The sequence below is a fragment of the Equus przewalskii genome, chromosome 1 (assembly GCF_037783145.1).
Source record: "Equus przewalskii isolate Varuska chromosome 1, EquPr2, whole genome shotgun sequence".
Taxonomy (NCBI): Eukaryota; Metazoa; Chordata; class Mammalia; order Perissodactyla; family Equidae; genus Equus; species Equus przewalskii.
The window spans coordinates 148808914-148829787 of record NC_091831.1 but is presented as its reverse complement, the minus strand read 5'-3'; the positions used below and the strand labels follow the sequence as shown (position 1 = coordinate 148829787).

The 20874-nt window shown below is 42.1% G+C and overlaps 1 protein-coding gene across 7 annotated transcripts in view; it reads left to right on the top strand.

Moving 5' to 3' along the window:
- The window catches only part of EIF2AK4 (eukaryotic translation initiation factor 2 alpha kinase 4), a 96527-nt gene that overhangs the window by 60116 nt on the left and 15537 nt on the right, over window positions 1-20874 (top strand). For 5 of the 7 annotated variants that reach the window (XR_011529668.1, XR_011529667.1, XM_070584259.1 and 2 more), the window contains 13 exons: window positions 1425-1526; window positions 3339-3392; window positions 5656-5892; window positions 7086-7161; window positions 7858-7979; window positions 10297-10346; window positions 11296-11464; window positions 12602-12718; window positions 14247-14312; window positions 16995-17165; window positions 17556-17690; window positions 19429-19536; window positions 20164-20292. Coding sequence is in view for 5 of the 7 variants with exons in the window: in XM_070584259.1 (XP_070440360.1) it covers window positions 1425-1526; window positions 3339-3392; window positions 5656-5892; window positions 7086-7161; window positions 7858-7979; window positions 10297-10346; window positions 11296-11464; window positions 12602-12718; window positions 14247-14312; window positions 16995-17165; window positions 17556-17690; window positions 19429-19536; window positions 20164-20292 (1536 nt within the window). In the remaining 2 variants the exon portion in view is untranslated. The remainder of the gene's footprint in view (window positions 1-1424; window positions 1527-3338; window positions 3393-5655; window positions 5893-7085; window positions 7162-7857; window positions 7980-10296; window positions 10347-11295; window positions 11465-12601; window positions 12719-14246; window positions 14313-16994; window positions 17166-17555; window positions 17691-19428; window positions 19537-20163; window positions 20293-20874) is intronic. The other 2 variants (XM_070584252.1, XM_070584242.1) reach the window with 1 other exon arrangement.

Sequence of the window (20874 nt, the reverse complement as noted above, 5' to 3'; positions counted from 1 at the left end):
AGCAGGGAGTTCGCATCAAAGCATATTCTCAGGTTTGTGGTAGAAACTCAGGCCTGGGTTTTGGTTCTGAGAGGGAGCACTGGGCAGTGACATCAAGTTGAGGCAGACCTCTAAGTACCCGGCGAGGGTGCGGGGAGGGGACTGCACACGCCGTGGGTGTGGGAGAGCACCTTTAGTGTGGTCTTTCTGAGTTCGTTTTGCAAGAGTGTGATGAAATCCTTACAACAGCTCTGTCTTTTGACCCAGCAGTTCCACCTTTTGAAATGTATCCAAAGGAAACACCAGGGACATCCAAAAAGATTGGTGTAAAAGGGGTTTGTCACATCATTATTTATAACAGTGAAAAATAACTGTTTAAAAATAGGGAACTGGCTAAATAAATTATGGGACTTCCATGTAATCAAATACTATATGTCATTAAAGTCATTAGAAGCCTGTTTTAGAAAAACAGAATATTGATAAATATTCTATGTTAGGGGAATAAAAGTTATAAATCATAGGATGGTTCTAGTTTTATAGAGTGTGCATCAGTGTATATGTAAAAAACACAAAACGGGCCTATCTTATCCATCAATAATAAATATCCTTCAGCAGTGGGATTATGGGTGATTGCTATTTTATTCTTGGTGCTTTTCTGTACATTCCATATTTTCTGCAACCAACAGATGTAGGAAATGCCACAATGCATGTTTGTTTTTGAGACTTCAGAGGTCACTGGTGATAATTAGAGGGGTTCTCCTATTAATCCTTGAGTCCACGTTCATTCAAGAGTTGTTCTTGAAAGTGGCTTCTGTGCCTGTGTGCGGTTTACCATGAGCATCCTCCCCTGAGCCGGACTGTGCTCCAGCTGCCTCAGGCCTCTGCCTTCTGAACATCATCTTCCCCCAGCAGCTCGCTGCCTGAGGCTGTGTCTGCACCAACTTGCCCTCTTCCTTCTTCACTTGCACTTCCATGTTGTGTTAGGATCGGTCCCGTGATCCTTCTGTTGTGCCAGTTGTCCGTCCTCATTGGTATGGCTTTGCACTCAATAGCTGACCTTTGCTGTCAGCTACAGATTGGAGTCCGTGTTTCACTTTTCAGATGATTAGTAAAGATGCAAATCAAAGCAAATTCTTAGGACGAATCTTGATTGTCCTTGCTCTTTAAGTTATTCTCAGTGTTGGCCACTGGTTATCTGGGTCTGTATATATCGCTAATCCAGTTACAGTTAATTTCAAGGAACATGTCGAGAAGTGATCCAAATGTTTTGTCTCGTTTATACTTTAGACCTATAATTTTTTAGAAGAAATGAGATTTTTTTCTAGTGTGGCTTGTTTTTCACTTATGGAAACTTTATTCCAACTAAGAGTGCTCATCCTATAATTCCCTGGTAAATTATTCTTTCATATCAAGGTTCTCTAAATGCCATTCTTTTTCCTCCTCAGAAAGTAGATCTCTTCAGCCTGGGAATTATCTTCTTTGAGATGTCCTATCACCCCATGGTCACAGCCTCAGAAAGGATCTTTGTTCTCAACCAGCTCAGAGACGTATGTATCAGAAGTTACAGTGCGTCCGTTTCCAGTAACCTGAATCTTGGCATGGATGTCAGAATTCAGTGCAGGGTATTTTTCTGGTATTTGTAAGATAGAAGAGGTGGTCCTCCTGTAGTTTTCTATATTTCTAGTGAATGGAAATCCACCTCTGTGTACACACCTCCAATGATGAGAAACTGTCTCTAGTTTTATTTTTGGAATCATACTTGGAGAAATCGCTAGGTTATAGTTACTTTTAAAAAATTATTGAGAGATTTAGTCTTGATTTTAAAACAAGGAGGAATCCAAACATTTTGCATGATTATCAATACAGTTACAGCATTGGGAATGCATTATAAAGATAATGGATATTTAGTTCTAGAAATTAAAGGTTCCAGCTGAACAGACCTGTTACAGTCATGCCTAAAGAATACCACCATGACTAGAATTTGAAACGGGTCTGGGAAAAATACCAGCCACTTGAATTTTTTCCCCAGTGAAATTTCCATTTGTGTTCTTGCAATTAATTCTTACCTCTGTTATTGCCCAAGCCAAAAGGGACTAATGTTAACAGTGTGTGAGGTCAAGAACGCCGGGCAGGGGCTGGCCCGTGGCCTAGTGGTTAAGTTCAGCGTGCTCAGCTTTGGCAGCCTTGGTTCAGTTCTGGGCATGGACCTACACCATTTGTCAGCCATGCTGTGGCGGCGACCCACATATAAAACAGAGGAAGACTGGCACAGATGTTAGCTCAGGGTGAATCTTCTTCAGGAAAAAAAAAATAATGCCAGGCAGAAACAGCAGTTAAGATGAAAGTAGAGAGTAAAGTTTGCGTGGGGGTGATTTGGATTTACATATTCATGAGGAGGAAATAGGGAGAGCCTTCTTCTTCCCAGCAGAGCGAAGCAGGCGTGTCTGTTAGGTTAAATCATAACTAAGAGTACTCCTCTAGATATTTCAGAAAACAGTTGAATTATTTTACTGCCAGTACAGCATGGACTGCTGGGTTCATAAAGCACGGGATGAATAAAGTGATTTCTGTGTCCTCACCTTGGCCTGGAATGCTGTTAGAGGATTATGTCCTCTATGAAGTGACTTTCTTTAGTCTAAAATTCATATTTGTTCTGTCATTTCAAGAATATCAAATCTGTCAAGGTACTGTTATGATTGAGGTCTTATTTACCAGAAAGGTGGGAACTTTTCAGAAGGTAGAGGTTTCAGTGTTAATGTTTTTCTCTTACTCTATGTTGGTGGTTTGGTGGGGTTTCCTTTTCTTTTGGAGAGGAAGATTAGCCCTGAGCAAACATCTACCATCAATCCTCTTTTTGCTGAGGAAGATTGGCCCTGAGCTAACATCCGAGATCATTTTCCTCTATTTTGTATGTGGGACACCTGCCACAGCATGGCTTGATGAGCAGTGTGTAGGTCTGCGCCAGGGATCCGAACCTACGAACCTTGGGCTGCTGAAGCGGAGCACACGAACTTAACCACTACACCACCAGGCTGGTCCTGGTGGTTTGGTGTTTTTGCCTTTTTTCATCTGTGTCTTTAATAAAGCTACTTTGTCTTTTCTGAAACCATTAGATTTTAAAATACTTTGTCCTGAGATGAGGTACTTTCTGACACCTAGAGTGTCGTTTGGGTAACGTTTGTATTAGAATAACGTGTATGTACTTGGAGAGTGGGCACTGGTGTGAAGCAGGCATCCCCTCCGTGTTCCTTGTTAGCCAATTTTCGTTCTGTATTTGATTTTCTTACCTCCGGTGAATAAATGCTTTCTCTGTGGCTGTTTGCCGAGCTCTGTCTGAATTGAATGTAATATTCTTTTAGCCCTCTTCACCTAAGTTTCCAGAAGACTTCGATGATGGAGAGCATACAAAGCAGGTAATTTTCTGATGCTTTAATTACTGTGTCTTCACTCTTCATTTTAATTACTATATTTTTTCTCTTTTAATTAGTAATCTTCTGCCACTCTTTCTCTTGTGTCCTGAGAGCAACGTGGGAAAAAATATCAAAAGATGAAGCACTTACGATGTTATTAGACTTGAAATACACTATAAAAATGCCAAGGGCTGGCATAGAAAATTAACAAACCACAGGGTTCTTTTGTGTGGTTCATTGTGCTTTTGAAGTGCTATTTGGAACCTTGGCTTAGAGAAGCCAAGGTTTCTTTTTCTCTTGAAAAGGAGAGAGTGCTTTTACAGTTCATTGTTTTAGATAAAGCTTGGAACTTTAAGAAAAGAAAAATCTAATTTAAAACTATAATTTTCTGTTTTGTGGTTAATGTAGCTCAAATTCTAAAGGGGAAGACTGGACAGTCTGATGTTACAGTATTTTGAAGCAAAATAATTTCTCCTCTATGCTGTAAATACCTGAGTGTGTGTGTATGTAACTCATGTCGTAGATTAATATTGGCATCCAGCTAACATGAAAAAATAATTATTAGGGAATTTGTGTGTTGTGCTTCTGGTGTGCATTTCTTCTCAGTGCTGGTTGTTTGTCTTGGTGAAGCTTTCTGTGGTTAATATTCTTGTCATATGGAAGTTTATTCCTTATAATTGGCTTTTCTTAACAATTGTAATCAAGGCAAAATCCCTTATTTAAATTATTAGTGTTGAGAACAGAAACCTATCTGGAAATGGCATTAATTTGCCATTTTTTGCTTATTGGTTATGTATCTGGATGGACAATTCACTTTTCTAGACTTTAATTTTCCTCACCTGTGAAATACAGGGATTATGTACTCTTTCCATTAGCACTGACATCTTGTAATTCAGTAGTGTTTAACACGATGGTTTATTTATGGCTGGAGGGACCTGTTCTGCTTCATGTATTTAATTAGTGAAGAATCATTAGAAAATACATTGATCTGTGTCTCTACTTCTTTTGTTAGCTATTATTATTTATTTGAACTAAGTCATTTCCTGTGTTTCTAGATGTTGTAAGTAAATGTTCGTTTCGTAGCCTTTCCCTATAACAAGGTCAGTCTTACCCAGTATTTCCACATGTTGGCAGCTGTGATGGCAGAGGAATTTTATTAAACTACAAACACGAGACCAACTATACAGACCATTTCTGCAAATGACGATTGTTCTCCTATCACAGGTACTTACTAGGTACCTTTGAGCGTTGGCGTTTGGATTGTATGAAATTGGCACCCAAACCACGATGACAACCACCTCCCGCGTGACAGTCCTTGCTTTTTATCTGAGAGGAGGCAGCATAGAAAATGCTTATAGACTGAGTATAACACAGTTTTAGCCACACACAGAAATTAGGCAGTATAACACGGTCTGTTTTGCTGAATAGAATATTGTTTTTACCAGTTTAATTTAACATAACTTTTCATAAAAGTTGCATCACATCAGTTCCTTTCTTTATGTGAAGAGTCATTACCTTTATTTTTATTTCAGCCAAAGGCAAAGGTAGGAGTTGGGGGGTGGAAGGAAAGTATATTAAAGATGCATAATTAGAAAATGCTTAATAAGGTTCATCTAAAAACTGAGATTTTTTTCAGATCTCAAATATTCCTCTAACTCCTTATAAACAAGAGAGTTAAAGAATCGTTAAGGAAGCTTTCAGAGGTTTCGATTGCCTTCAGATGGCGCCCTGCTTACTGAAGCGGGAGCCGTGGAGGTGTAGTGAGTAACGTAAATCAAGAGAATCCAGGGGAGCGCTGTCAATACAGACAACAAACGGAGAGGAGCAATAGCAAGGTGTTTACGCTGCTTTAAGGATTCCAGATGACACATTATCATTTCTACTAAAATTAGACAACTAAAGATACTTGTTTTATGTTCTCACACTGTTTTTGATACAGTATTTTGTCTGTTTATGAGGCCTAAGTTCTGCCTCTGTGTAGTTGTTGAATTGGGGATGTTTTTGGTCGTTTCTGACATAAACTATAAAAAGAGCCTCCTTCTTTTAAGAAATACTCATTAATTGTCGTACAACTCTGTGGCCATGATGAAGTGCAGGGGAAAAATGACAAATCCAGAGATTTCAGAAATACCAATTAAAATGCACCAACTAAGCCCAAGCAGTGTGGTGTCTTTTCTCTGACCTGAACCAACCACTGGCTTGTCGGGAGAGTTCCTGAGCATCATGCATTGCACCTCATCCCTGGTGGGCCTGGGTTTTGCTACAGAAATCCGTCATCTCCTGGCTGTTGAACCACGACCCGGCAAAGCGGCCCACCGCCACAGAACTGCTCAAGAGCGAGCTGCTGCCCCCGCCCCAGATGGAGGAGTCGGAGCTGCACGAGGTGCTGCACCACACCCTGGCCAACGTGGACGGGAAGGCCTATCGCACCATGATGGCCCAGATCTTCTCCCAGCGTATCTCCCCTGCCATCGATTATACCTACGACAGTGACATACTGAAGGTGGGTTTAAGCCAGACTTCAAAAGAGAGCTTAAGCTGGTTCACAAAAGGATCAAGTCAGCTCGTTATTCCCATGGATTCCTTTAATGCCTCCTAAATTCTTAATCTGAGGTCTGTGTGTGGAAAATGTGTGCATATGCATTATTCTGGGAAGAGCTACACTTTTAATCACTTACTTAAAGGGAGTTCCTAAACCACCCACCCAAGAGATTAAGAAGCAGTACTCTTAGAACCTGAGCCCAGCCCTGCTGTCCAGAGCCCAGAACATGCAGCCAGCTCAGATCCCCATCAAGCAGTTCACAACTCCCGATGCCGGCCACACAGCAAAGGCACCTGGGGGGCCCTCTGACAATGCAGATGCCCAGGCCCCACAACTCATCTGGGGGCTTGGAATCTCCAGTGAGGCGCTTCAGGAATCTGTTTAAGAGCTCCCAGGGAGTTTCTGAAGCATAGCCAGGTTGGGGAGCCTTGAGCATTTTCTTTAAAAAAAATCAAAAACAGTCTGAAGCAATATAGTAAAATGTAAAATTCGATAAAGTTGGGTGAATGAATAACAGATATTTGTTATTCTCTATATGTTTCTGCGTGTTTCAAATATGATATACTTTTCGAAGAGGAGTAGAGGAAGTGGTGCTAAGATTTCTGGAAGGTCAGTATAGGTTCAGGGGCCAATGGCTCCTGCTGGCTGGCAATATTAGAAAGGTACTTACAGCTTATGTGTGACTTTTTAATTTTTGTCTTTTTGTTTATCTGTTGTTTCTAAATTTTCCTAGTGAAATGGTGGGTTTATTATAAAAAATGAAAAAGGGAAGCTCTTTACAGAATATGTAAATGCCCTGTAGCTTTCCAGGGGCCCTCTGCAAATCACCTTAGTACGTGGGAGGGGCCTGATGCCCTTAGGGGTTTGATTGCTGCACAGTATCCCTGAGAGTCCTGGGGGGACGCGTGTATTTGATTGTCTCTCTGAAAGGCACACATCAGCGTGGTTAAGAGCTTGAACTCTGAACCTAGGCGGCCTTCCTCAGATAGGTGGTTTCTTCCTCCCTGAATATGTTCAAAAAGGGACTGACTTTCTGAAATCTCATTTGTGATCCTGGGAATAAGCAGTGTAATGTCTACTGCAAGCCACAAATGAATATTTTAGGAGATTCCTTTGATTAGGCTTTGATGACATTTTAATTGGTCATATTTTAGGGCAGCTTCTCAATCCGCACAGCCAAGATACAGCAACAAGTGTGTGAAACCATCATCCGCATATTTAAAAGACATGGTATGTCCTGTTTTAAAAATCATATGCCTCCTTTTTTTGTTGTTGTTGTTTTTTTTTGGTGAGGAAGATTGGCCCTGAACTAACATCTGTTGCCAATCTTCCTCCTTTGGCTTGAGGAAGACTACCACTGAGCTAATATCTGCGCCAGTCTTCCTCTGCTTTATATGTGGGACACTGCCACAGCATGGCTTCATTAGCGGTGTGTAGGTCTGCACCCAGGATCCGAACCCACAAACCCCAGGCCTTGGAAGCGGAGCACATCAGCTTAACCAGTATACCACCAGGCCGGCCCCTCAAATGCCTTCTTAATGATGTTTTTTTCATTATTAAAAAGTACTGTTAATGGATTTGGCTGCAACCATATTTTACTATTAAATTCAATTACAAGCAATTGACATGTGAAATTTAAGCTAATTTTGACAATGTGGCTTATTGAGGAGAATCAGACTTGAATATTAGAACCTTGCTATTGGCTAAAGTACAGTTGGTTTGTGGAGTCAGAAATATGACTACGTTAACAAACCTAACCTTAGATGAGCTCTGCGTTAGTAAATTTAGAGACTTGAAGATAGACTGATAGTGATTTCAGCAGTCCCAGTCGCAGATCGCGTAACTGTTGGGTTTGTGTTCGTTTTAAGTGGCCTCCTAGGAAGAATGAGGACCCGATGACTGGTTGCTTTTTCTAATTTGGCATAGGAGCTGTCCAGCTGTGCACTCCACTGCTGCTGCCCCGCAACAGGCAAATATACGAGCACAACGAAGCCGCCTTGTTCATGGACCACAGCGGGATGCTGGTGATGCTTCCTTTCGACCTGCGGGTGAGGCTGGCGACACTGGTGACAGTGCCATGTCTGGTCACGGGGGTGACATCAATGTTAAAGGATTACCTCCACCAGTCATGTTTTTGGCTAGGCTTATTTTCTAAATGTCACCTTTAGGAAACATATTCTTAAGGGAGTCATCAAGGTGAGGGCCTTACTGGGATTTAGTAAACGTTGACCCCGTGTACATCCACCTTACTAATGGCGCAGGTGCTTTTGGCCTTGCAACTGGAACCCTGTGTTGCAGATGCCACATCTGCTCCTCGGTGCCGAGCTCTGCGGAGTGACCATAGCAAGCTAACCTGGCCAACTCAGACAAAGAAATGGAGTTTTTTCTTTACTTCCTGGCTAGATCTTCGGTAACTTCCTAACATGTTAATGTCTAGAACAATTAAATTCTGTAACAGCGAGTGTCTCTGCTCTCGGGTGTGCCGAGTTTGCTCACGCTTGCCCCCTTCTGATCGCCGGGCTCCCCTTTGACAGCGACACTCTCACCAGTCGTTCAGTCCCAGTGTTGGTGCTGACAAGCCATCTGTAGCATGTACGTGCGTAAGACAGACAGGCGTTTAATCCTCTGAGGTACAGAGAGCTCTTACAAGTAGAGAGAGGAGCAAAGGATATAACAGGCAGTTCTCAAAAAGGGAAATGCACAGGGCTCAGAAACTTCTGGAAAGATGTTCAGCCTCACAAGTAATAAGGAAATGCAAATCAAAGGTATCACGGCCTCACCCATCAGATGGGCAAAAATAGTTAAATTAATGTCCGGAGATGACAGGGGTGTAGGAAAATAGGTACTTTCGTATACTGCTGATGGGAAGGTAAATTGTTAAACCTTTAGAAAAGTAATCTGAAAGTATTTAATAAAATTTAAAAAAATTTTGATGCACACACTATACCCTTTGAACCAGCAATTCCACCTTGAGGAATTTATTTAAAAAAATAAGCCTACACCAATATATGAATATTAAAAGGATATTCTCTGCCATATTATTGTGGTGGTCAGAAACTGAAAACTGCATGGTATTCAGTAGGAAAATGGTTTAATAATTTATTATAGAATGTTAACAAGGTAGGAGATCAAAATACATATATATTTAGATACATCTGTGTCTATATTTGATCTGTAGAGATGTCTATGGTAAATTGCTAGCTGGGAAAAAAGTGTGTTTCAAAGGGACTCTAATATGATCCCATTTTTAATACAGAGAAAGAGAGAAAAGTTTAAAAAACAACCGAGTGTGTGCATCAGGTGTGCTGTGTCTTTGCACGCACCCAGAATGTATGAGGTGTAAACATACTCTCACGTGCATGTAAATGACCACGTATACCAGCTTGTTTGTGTCACCATGGAATGAGGTGTCAAAGAATACTCTTGAACCTTTGACTCTGTTTTTTTGGAGGAGGGTATGGAATCCAGGCATTTTATTTTTCATATCTATATTATGCAGCTTGTTGTAAGAACACATGTTGCTTTTATGGTTTAAGAGGAAATTCCTTCCATATTCTTGGCTTCTGTTTTTCTTTTACAGTAAATAAAGTGATTTGGGGTTGTTTTGAGGGGGAAGCAAATAAATAGCATATCAGACTTTTAGGCTCTGTTGAAGAAAGGGTAGAAGTACAAACGTTTACATAGCTAGACTTAAAAGTGGCTTCTTGTTCTCTAGACGTTAGGAGACTAAAGCGTAGAGTTTTAAACATCAGCTCTCTTCCTGTGAGCTGATACTCAATTCCAAAAAATAAAAGTAATTACCCTTGAGAATTTGACTCATTAGTTAATGATACTATATCAGATCTCTTGGGACAATCTGACAATGGTTTTATAAGTGGTAGTGGTTATTAGTGGGTGGTTATTAAGAATTTCTCCTAAAAAGATAGGTAGGAAAATCAGGAAACTCACTATAAGAGATAATACTCATTTGATTGTGTTATTGTAAATGACACACACAAAAAATTCACAGGTAACCAAGTAACTTGCACTGATTTTAATTTGTGTGATAAAATTTGGCAGAGTATATTTAATTAAAAGTGAGTTTTTCTCAAACTTAAAAACCTAAGAAATGCCACAATGAATAGGGTTGGTGGTCTGTCCAGCATTGGGGTCTGCTGCTGACTGAGGCCCCCAGGAACATGTCAAGGAGTGTGAATGACAAGCAGTGCACGACTTCGTGAACATTCTAAAACCACTGATGTACACTTTAAAAGGGTGAACCTTAAGGTATGTGAGTTATTTCCCAATGAAGCTGTTCCTGAAAAACCAAAAGGAGTGTGGTAGTTGGCACATCTTGACATTGACCTTTGAAACTTTATTTTTCAGGTTCCTTTTGCAAGATATGTGGCAAGAAATAATATACTGAATTTAAAACGGTAAGAGACAACGGGGGTTTCATGTGGTGGATGTGGGAAAGAAACTAAGGAAGATTCTTACACAGTGAACAATTTTGGGTTTAAAGTATTGAGCATGGAATATGGTCAAAAAGCCCAGCCACGGTACCCCTTTCTCCAAGGTGACGGGCACTGACGGCCTCCTCATGAGAAGGAATGGAGCCGGTGAACAGGCACCCTGAAGCTCCTGCCGTCTATTCTGTGCCTTCTACATGTCCGCAGGCAACATAACTAATTATTTTCACAAATAGTCGCTTGAAGAAAACATCTGGCATCTGGCTGTTCTTGATCACAGATGGCCCCTTTTAAAATTTAACTGAAGGGACAAATGGCCAGTGATCTCTGTGTGAAAACTGCCTACGCAGGTAACTGAACAAAGGCTGCCTGTAGAGAAGTGGCGTAAACCCAGCGCGAGTGCTGAACACTGAGAACCTCCAGGCCCTCAGCGTGGGGAAAGGTTTTCTGTGCGTGCAGATACCCCCGGGGTCTGACACTGCGAGCTTCGTCAGCTGGAGCAGTATCGTTGTCCACAAGGCACCCCACTGCAAGCTCCTTTTCCTCAACTGAAGCAAAAGCTCTGTACGTGCTGGTATTTTCAGCTGCAAGTGAACAGTTGGTAGTCGTAGTCCTAAAATGTGGGCGTCACTGTGTAGAAATAAGCACTTAAGGTGAAATTACTTTTTTGCATAATTTCATCTCTATTTCAGACATTAAAAAAAAAATTAACCCCCATGGTTTAATAGTGGGAAACCTAGGAATTGGAACCTATATCACAAGGCAAGACTGTTCTGGGCAAATCTGTCTTTAAGCATTCTTGGTCACACCACTGATTTATTTTTTTGTATTTGTTTCTTTTATCTCGTTCAACAATCTCTTACTCATATTTGATTCCAGTAAACAGTGACCTAGAAATCCGGGTTTCTCTCTCCAGATACTGCATAGAACGTGTGTTCAGACCTCGCAAGTTAGACCGATTTCATCCCAAAGAACTTCTGGAATGTGCATTTGATATTGTCACCTCTACCACCAACAGCTCCCTGCCGACTGCTGAGATCATCTACACTATCTACGAGATCATCCAAGAGTTTCCAGCACTTCAGGTGCCTTTCCATGTCCTAACCTTGTGAGATTCTCCCGCTGGCGTCCTTCCCCAGATGAGGGATGACAGAACTGGTACAGAAGTGCCCCTCAGAGTGTGCTGGCAGGGAACCACGTTTTTACTAAAGTGACTGAAAAGACTTTGATGTTACTTCTGAGGTTCAGCTCAAGCTCTTGTCTCTGCCTTGCCAGGAACAGATTTTGGTTTTGTCTGTTTTGTTTTCAGGGAAGGGTGTTGTTTCTCTGCCCATTCTTCCAAAACGCAAGAAATTAAGCTAAGATTCCTAGGATGCTATTAGCTTGTTCATACTCCGTTCAGAACCCTTGGTGGCTCCCTCCTACACACAGCCTTTCAGCTCCCTAACTTCACTTTTCATCAGGTTTGCATACTACCTGGCCAGGGGAGGCTGCCTCTGGCACAACGGTTTGCTCTCCCCAGGCCTTCCCTCCCCATCCCACACACATGCCCTGTCCACTCCCACCGTTGTGCCATCAGTCACGGTGTTCCCTTGTCTAAAAAGACTTCTCCACCCAGCCATGGTTTGGGTCCTTTCTCCCCAGGAAGCCTGACTGCTCCCCCATCTTCGGGCCAGGCCTTTTCTTCTCAGCTCTCGCAACACTTGAGAGGAGACATCACCTGCTTCTTTGAGTTGTGTTAGTTGTGAGTTATCCAAGCAGAGTGTGCCCCTTCAGGGCAGGGCCTGTGTGTCCACTTTTCTGTACACCCTGCTGTGCCCAGCTCAGCACACAGCTCGCCACTCTGAATGCTCATTAATCGGCTGTGTGGACAAGGTAACAGTAAGTCTTCCTCAGCCCTGCTTGGAAGTCAGTGTTACTCCCGAAGCACATCCTCTCCCTCTTTGAAATCTGTGTGAATTCACTCAGGCTTTTTAACACAGCTGAAGGGCAGAGTATTTTTGATGCATATAATAAAGCGTTAAATTATGTTACACTCTTCGACTACAACAAAGTAAAAAGAATGTGTATGAAAACATAAACTGGAAGGCAATATGCTAAAATTCAATCTTTTATATTTAATCCTTCCATTTGTTAGGATGGTAAATTAGTGGTAAGATTCTAGGTTTGGTCATGTACTTATGTTGCTTTTATAATGAAAATCATTTTTTTCTGTACTCTAGAAAAGAAATTACAGCATTTGCTTGAACCATACCATGTTATTGAAAGCAGTACTCTTATACTGTGGGATCCCAGAAGATAAACTCAGTCAAGTCTACGTTATTCTGTATGATGCCGTGGTGAGCATTTAATTACTTTGACTTAGTACTGAAGGATAATAGTAACAGTGCATAAACCTTTTCTTACTGAGGTAACCATAAAACTGAGCTGCGAGTTTTCTCTCCGTCCCTCATTGCTCTCAGGTAAGAGAACCGATGGCTTTGACTGTGTCAAGAGTTAACACTGATCTTGGTGAGCTTTTATTCCACACTAAGCCTTATACCACTAGTGACCCCCAGGGTGTTTTTTTTTTAAGAGTAACTTCTGATTTTAAAAGATCAAATTATCTTATTTAATTTGTAAGATAATGAAGTTCTTCACTAACATTCTTGAGGCAAAAAATCACTAAGTAATTGGTCCTGTTACTTGCCAGGAATAACCTTCATTGAGCGCCTACCCATGAGCCAGGCATCGTTCCAAGCTCTTCGCATGGGTTAACTCACTCCCTCCTCACCACAAGTGCTGTTATTTTCCTAGTTTCACAAAGGCCAAGAGAAGGGAGTGTTAGTATTGACAATAAAAGACTTATTATGCCCTGCCCTTAAATCTCCCAACCTGCCTGTGCTTATCATAGAGTCATTTATAGCTATGGATTGGTGAATTGGGGGAGAGTGGTTCAGACCATTGCTGAAGCCTCATTTACCACCTCCTTCCTGTGGGACTGGGCAGCGGCACCTCCAGTTACTCTTCCTAATTTAACCACATCGTAGTATTTATTATTCTATGGTGCATGCAGAGCCTGGAGGGGGAACACTGAAATTTTTAAAGAGTGTTATATTATGGCGTTGGGATGGATGTAAATGCTTACCTGTTCTAATTTATTTTCATGTTAAGTGTTTTTATAATAAATAAGAGGCATCCAGAAGATTCAATAACTGGCAGTGCCAGACAGCCTATGATGAAGACAGAATGAATAGTGGAAGTCCATATGGCTCATTGTTTTTATACACCGGCAGGCTTAACTAGCTTTTCTTTCATCTGGCGGGTACACGTCAAGGGCCCTAAGTTTACTGTTTGTTTCTTTGTGGTTCTCTCCTCCTCCCGAAGTGCTGCTGTTGTTTGGCAGTGACAGATACAGTAGAATGTCAGTCACACACTAGACAAACCTCAGGGGCTGTGCAGAGGGACTTCAGGCCATTCTTGTTCGTATCCCGCAGCCTGGCTGCCAGCATGGGATGCAGTGCTCAGAGCCTGTCGGTCCGTGGTTTTGATCAGGGAAACACGGGTCACTTGACTCCCTCCCCACCCAGACACACACCCTGGTGAAGCCTGTCCGACTCTGGACGCCTCTCCACTCATCAAGTGCAGCTTTCCCCTTTTTAATTCTGTTATGTCAGGGTTTTTCAAATTTTAAAACAATGTTAGTTATAGTTTTATGTGAATTGGGGAAAAAAAATGTTTTTTAATCACAGAATTAACCCATCCTTCATGATCAGGAGCAATTTTGTCCACAGTGAAGGCTACGTTTGTCAGGTTTAGCCTGGAAATTGTATCTTGTTCAGGGCCAAATTTGGTCACTCTCATTGTTACTTTTTTCTCCTACATTAGACAGAAAAGCTGACAAGGAGAGAAGTGGAAGCTAAATTCTGTAATCTGTCTTTGTCTTCTACTAGTGTAAGTACCTTCTAACAGTGCCATTACTGCTTTCTCTGTAATTCTGTGATACCAGAAAATGTCACCAAATTCTTGCTGCGGTAAGGGAGCAGTACTTCCTGCCGCCTCACAGACAGTTTTTCCCTTGAGCATTAATAGGCACCATGGCAACCTCTGAGATTAGGGGAAGAGAGAAACCAGAGCTGTGATCAGAGAGTGCCTCTCCAGGCTGCTGCGTACTGTGCTGGAATCATCCTGTTCTTTCTCCATCACCAGATACTTCGCTTTCGCACCCCTTGTAGAGGCCGCGCTTGGGAGCGCCTCCTGCTGAGCAGATCTAGTACTGGTTGTCCTCTTCTCAAGTAGATCCTGGGGGACCAGAGTGAGGCACGGAGCTCTGCAGCTTCATTTGGGTATCTGCCCACCCCCGACCCCACCCAACCCTGGGCTTCTAACCCCTCAGAGTTGAATTAGAGCTTTTGCTTTTCTGGTATATTTCCTACTCCTGCAATCTTGCATTTGATCCCGTTGGCAAAGCGGGAAGTCTCCCAGGGTAAACAGGCTTGTTGTGTTCTCTCTACAGGTGTCATATTTGTCCCAGATCTTTGGCATAGTAACCCACACTTAACAGAGTCGCTCTGAAAAGCAGATGACAGCAGCGATTTCTTACCTTTTCCTAAATATTTATATAAGAAGAGTGGGTTTTGTTTTTTTTTTAACTTTCCCAGCACCCTTCTAGCCCTTGGTCTGACCCTCAATTACATGATGCTGTGGTGATCAGCAGAATTCACATATTGGGTGGATTAACATATGACTGTGCACAGCCCGGGCAGAGTCACTTGATCTTTGGGACACCTACAGCGTGGCAGGCACAGTGCTGGGGGTATCGAGGGGGAAGTGGGAGAGTCCATGGTCTGCGTTCAACTCCTTAATTCATGCCAGCCCTGCAAAAGCCATGAGGTGGTCGTGCAGCGTACATCTGCCCTCAGCTCTTTAAAACACAGCTTTCACGGGGCACGCGATGACCACAGTCTAAAGAAATCACTCATCCAGTTTTCAGGGAGGGAAAGTAAAGTGGATACATAGCACTAGGAGTTCCAGAAACTAAGCCAGCTTCCATTTTAAATGTTAAATATTGGAGGAGATATTAATGATACACAAAGTGACCCAATGGCATAATTTTCTGTGAAGGACAGCATTTACATGATACCCTAGACAGATACACAGCACATACCTATGTGCAGAGAGAGGTCCATGAATAAATAGCACAAAGAATCTGCTTGAGGAACTGCCCCACCTGGTAATTTCTTACCTGAAGTTTCAAGCCAAAAAGGTTTTTTGAACTAATGGCACATTTCAAAATGATTTCACACTTGTACATGATACATGTGTTGGGTGCTAAAATGCCACCTTCTTTTCTTTGGTCATTTGATGCTGATTAGCATTAATTCAGAGTTGTGTGTTTGATTAGTTTAAATGGAGAAAATTAGTATCTAATAAAAGCATTTGGTACTCTCATTACTTAAAAAGGGAATTCTGAGGATATCAGAAAAGGCAGTAGAAATATTGTAAAAGAGCTTCAGATATCTGCCCCAGTCTTCTTATTTTACAGACGGGGCACCTGAGGCCCAAAGAGATAGTGTGGCTTGTCTAAAGTTGATGGTAGGGTGAGGACCCAACCCTGGGGATGTTGACTCTAGTGCTCTGGTAATTTATAATGGGGTAATTTAATGTTAAAATGTTTGAGAAGAAATAGTGTTTTATTTTATTAAGAAGAAAAAAATAATTTTAAATCAGATATAATTTTAAATTTTAAAATGTTTATCTTTAGTAAAGAGATTATGAGAGATTTTAATACTTTTTGGACTTTTTAAAAGTACAAGTGATATATGATTATTATATTAAACTATAGTAAGCTGAGTCTTCATTCAGCTCTTAGTTTCCATGCACCATTTGGTAGTTGAACCAGGTTCTGCTTGCCTGCAGTCTTAAATAGCTATAATTTCATTTCTTAATAATTTCCACTTTAGCTTCCAGAAGTTTTCTTTCTGGTTTTATGATCATAGTTATTTCCTCCTTCACCTGCTGTGTGCCTGGGGCTCTGCCTGGCCCACAGATGGATAATCGCTAGCCACTGCACTCTCCTGGGAAAGACAGTGCATACAGCTGCTGAGAGCTGGGCTTTGGGATCAAGGTCCAAGCCAGAGGGAGGGAAGGATCAGGAGGCTGCCTGTAGGAGATGACATCCAAGCTGCATCTCAAGGCTACAAGTAGGAACTATTCAAGTAAAGAAAGGAGAGGGAATTTCTGGCTGATTCAGTATGGTATTAGAATGAGTCAGACTTTGCCTTCCTGTCCCTCATTTATGTGCCTGCACTAATGGGAATTCATGAGAGTCAGGAAGGTAAAGAGGAACAATGCTGGCTTGAAAATGTATAAAGGAGGCTCTGCTAGTGCCAAGGTCGGCTCTGCTGGGGTCGGCATGAAATGTAAGTGTGTGACTAAATAACTGAGTAGGTGCCTAGAGAGCTTCTGTGAGGTGCTTTAGAGTTATTGGAAAGGGTAATCCTTAGTTGGGGTTGCAGTAAAGACTAAAATTACCTTTGACCACAAAGTCCGCCCTCTTGGAGTGTATGAAACACAGTGCAGCGTGAGCCTCCCCCGCAGCGGCTTGGAAGCTAACGGCGCCTCTTTGCTTTCCAGCTGTGTCGACTCTACAGATTTATTGAGCAGAAGGGAGATTTGCAAGATCTGACACCAACAATAAATTCGTTAATAAAACAGAAAACAGGCATTGCCCAATTGGTGAAGTATGGCTTAAAAGATCTAGAGGAGGTTGTTGGACTGCTGAAGAAACTTGGCATAAAGCTACAGGTTTGGCCCCTGTCTGATTCTGGCAGTATAGATTTGTAGCATTAATAACAGCACCGCGGGGAAACGGGTTTTATTTCATTAACGCTAGTAAGTGTTTTATTTTTCCAGAACTCTGCTTTTTCTACCTTTTGGAACATTTGATAGCTAGTAATAATTTGGCTTAAATCAGAATTTCTTTGCAAGCATCACAATTCCTGTTGTGCAGCAAATGTCAGCCTCAGAGAAGTGGTTATTCTGGAAGAGAGCAGAGTTTCTTACTTGGCAGGCTATAGTTAAACAGACTTTGTGCCAAATCGTACTGAATATTTGGTTTAAGCTAAGTAGATTGTTCTGACGCTATTGATGGAAAACAGTGCCCTGGATACGGTTGTGTGACCTTTCACTTCACAGGTCTTGATCAATTTGGGCTTGGTTTACAAGGTGCAGCAGCACAACGGAATCATCTTCCAGTTTGTGGCATTCATCAAACGGAAGCAGAGGGCCACCACGGAAATCCTTGCAGCTGGCGGCAGATATGACCTGCTGGTAAGGGCTTGCCCTGTATCTGTTGATTTATTCTGGCTTAATTTCCTTTCTTCTTTAACTTGTTATTTTGAAATTTTTCAAACTTACAGAAAAGTTGAGCCAATAGTATAATGCAATGTTTATAATAATTGTCTATCTTTCATCTAGGAATAGAAGTGTATTGTGAATCACATTTCTAATGTTTTCAACTTTTATTTTAAAATAACTAGGTTTACAGGAAGTTGCAAAGATAGTACAGAGTGGTCTTGTGTGCCTTTCGCTCAGGTCCCTTGTATGGTTAAGCCTGGCATAACTATAATAAAATACCAAAACGAGGAAATGGGTCCACTGTACATGACTAATTCTGGGCCATTTTATCACATGCGTAGATTCCCGTAACCACCACCACAATCAAGATACAAAGCTGTTCTGTCACCACAAAGATCTGTTTTTGAACATTTACCAGTTCAAATGAAGGGTAGAACCTTGTCTTCCTTGAAGTCCCTTTACCCCAACCACTGCATGCATTAAGATCCACATCAGACAGTGTCTTTCTTTTTGCTTCGACTGTCAAACTCTGAGAAGCTCAAGAGGAGAAGAAAGTCTATTGTATTCACCCAATAAGGGGGTGGGGGGAGCATTACCTCTGGGCAGATATGACAGTCCTGGCTCCCCACGTCATCCTCTCTGATGCCACCCTGCCGGGGCTTGGTGGGAGGCCTCCTTACATCTGGGTAGGGGTGGATGTGTAGGCCCCACTCAGCCTTTGCTGGCAGGAGTGGGCCTGTGCTTTTCTCTGTGGTGTTTGGCTGGAGCAGGGCGCAGCTTGTCTGAAAGCTTTCTGTCCTGCCGAGGTGCCCCTTTCTCGGTCTTTTGGCCAGAGAGAGCAGGTTTCCCTGGGCCCTTTTTGTTGGTTCTCCTTGGCATTTCTGGGTTGCCGGTTTCTCTAGCACCCAATCCAGGATAGGTGAGGCCAAGACCAAACCCAGGGAACTCACTGTGTGCCCTGTGGTTCCTAGCCAGTCTGCCACCTTCTCTCTGCTTCAGAGTCTTCTTAGGTTTGTTTTCTATGTAATGACCAGGATTTTTCGCTGTATTTATTAGCAAGAGTAATAGGGAGAAGCGTATCTACCCATCTTTGTCTGGAACCAAAACCTATGTATGTAATTTAAAATTGTCTAGTAACATAAACTAAGTAAAAAGAAACAAGTGGAATTAATTTTAATAATATATTTTATTTAACCCAATAAATCCAAAATGATTATTTCAATGTAATCAAAAATTTAAAAGTTATTAAGGAGCTATATTCCATTGTTTTTTTCCTTTCTGTTTGCAGTCAGCATTTATTTAACCCAATATACCCAAAATACTTTTTCAACATGTAGTCAAACATCTAAAAATTATTAATGAACTATTTTACATTCTTTTTGTTTTCATTCTGAGTCTTCACAACAGTGTGTATTTTACATATACAGCACATGTCCATTCGGATCAGCCATATATCAAATCCTCAAGCCACATGTGGCCAGTGGCTGCCACGTTGAATGGTGCAGATCTGGATCCAACACTGTTAACATTTTCCTAAATCACATGCCTCCTTGCCTCTCTCTGTCTTGCTGCATGCGTGCGCACACACACTTCTTTTTGTTGAACCCTTTGGTAAGTTGCTGACAGAGTGTGTATCCTGTAGTCATTGCTTTCCCCATAATCATGGTTTCTTCTCTGTTTCATAACCAGAGCTGTGTGTTTCTCTCCACAGATTCCCCAGTTTAGAGGACCACAGGCTCTGGGGCCAGTTCCCACTGCCATTGGGGTCAGCATAGCTATAGACAAGATATCTGCTGCTGTCTCCAACATGGAAGAACCTGTAAGTTCCGGCTGTGCTTTTCAGCGTGCTTTGAGTTCTCTCTCATTTTGTAGTCGTTTACCTGGGGCCCTAGATGTGGCAGCTCCAGACTGAAGGTTTGGGATATTATCTGTGCTGTGATAAACAAGCCCAAGACCTGATGTCAGTCCTTGCATTTCAGTCCTTCACCTCTAGCTGAGGGACCTTAGACAATCTTCCATCCTTTCCTGGCCTTGTTCTCCTCGTCTGTAACGCACTATGTAAATGTGAGATGGTATAGTTGTTAACAGACTCCTATCAAAGCCCCCTCGTTCACATATCCTGCTGTAATCTACAAAGCTAGAAATATGTTCTTTTTTCCTTTGTGTTTCAGGCAAGACTAGTTTTTCTAGAGGAAAAGAATGTCTTCCTGAGAGCTTAGGGTAGTTGAAATAATTCCTATCTTAAAGACTAACATAAGGTTTTTTGACTATGTCATTTTTTTTTTTTACTATGTCATTTTGGAGCAACGACGTCTGCACATGTGTTGCTGTACAAGATTTCAAGATCCCTGTCTTCTCATGAGTGCCACGGCCCTCCTGGTGCTGGTCCTGCCTACACACCCACAGTCTCGCTCCTCTAAACATAACCACTCTGTTTCTGATCCAGGTTACAGTAAGCTCTTGTGACCTCCTGGTCGTAAGCATTGGCCAGATGTCCATGTCCAGGGCCATCAACCTAACCCAGAAACTCTGGACAGCAGGAATCACTGCAGAAATCATGTACGACTGGTCACAGGTAATGACACGAGTGCCTGTGAGTGGAGTGCACGCAGTCATGGCTTCAATGGCAGAGCACCCTCTGTGGCTTGAACTTCTCTCAGACTCTCTTGATCTCTGTGGTTAGAGTTGCTTCCTGTGTTCATTTCTGATTGCTGCAGTAACCCTGCCTCCTGCTCCTTTCACATCTCCTGCCAAGACGTTTCTGAAGCAGCTGCTGTCCATTTGTGTGTGTGTTATATGAAAATTCATATCAGAAGTATGCTGAGCAATAATTTTTAATCATTTGACAGACCAATATCCTCTTCCATTTGTCTACTTGTTTCCTGAATTGTTAGGGAAGTGTTCTGTCCTACAGCGAAGCATAAGCCCAGTCATGCTGGCTGCAGACCAGCACAGTGGCATCCCACAGGCTCCTCTGCTCTGGCTTCTTTGCTTTCTGCTTTTCACCTTCCACTCTTTCTTTTGTTGCCTTTGCTTTCCTCACACGCCTTTTCACTCTGTGTGTGTATGTGTGTGTGTCTGTGTGTGTGTGTATTGGATAATTTTTGGCACCCTCCATCAAGACTCGAAGCTTCTGAACCCCCCCTGCTGTGTCCTG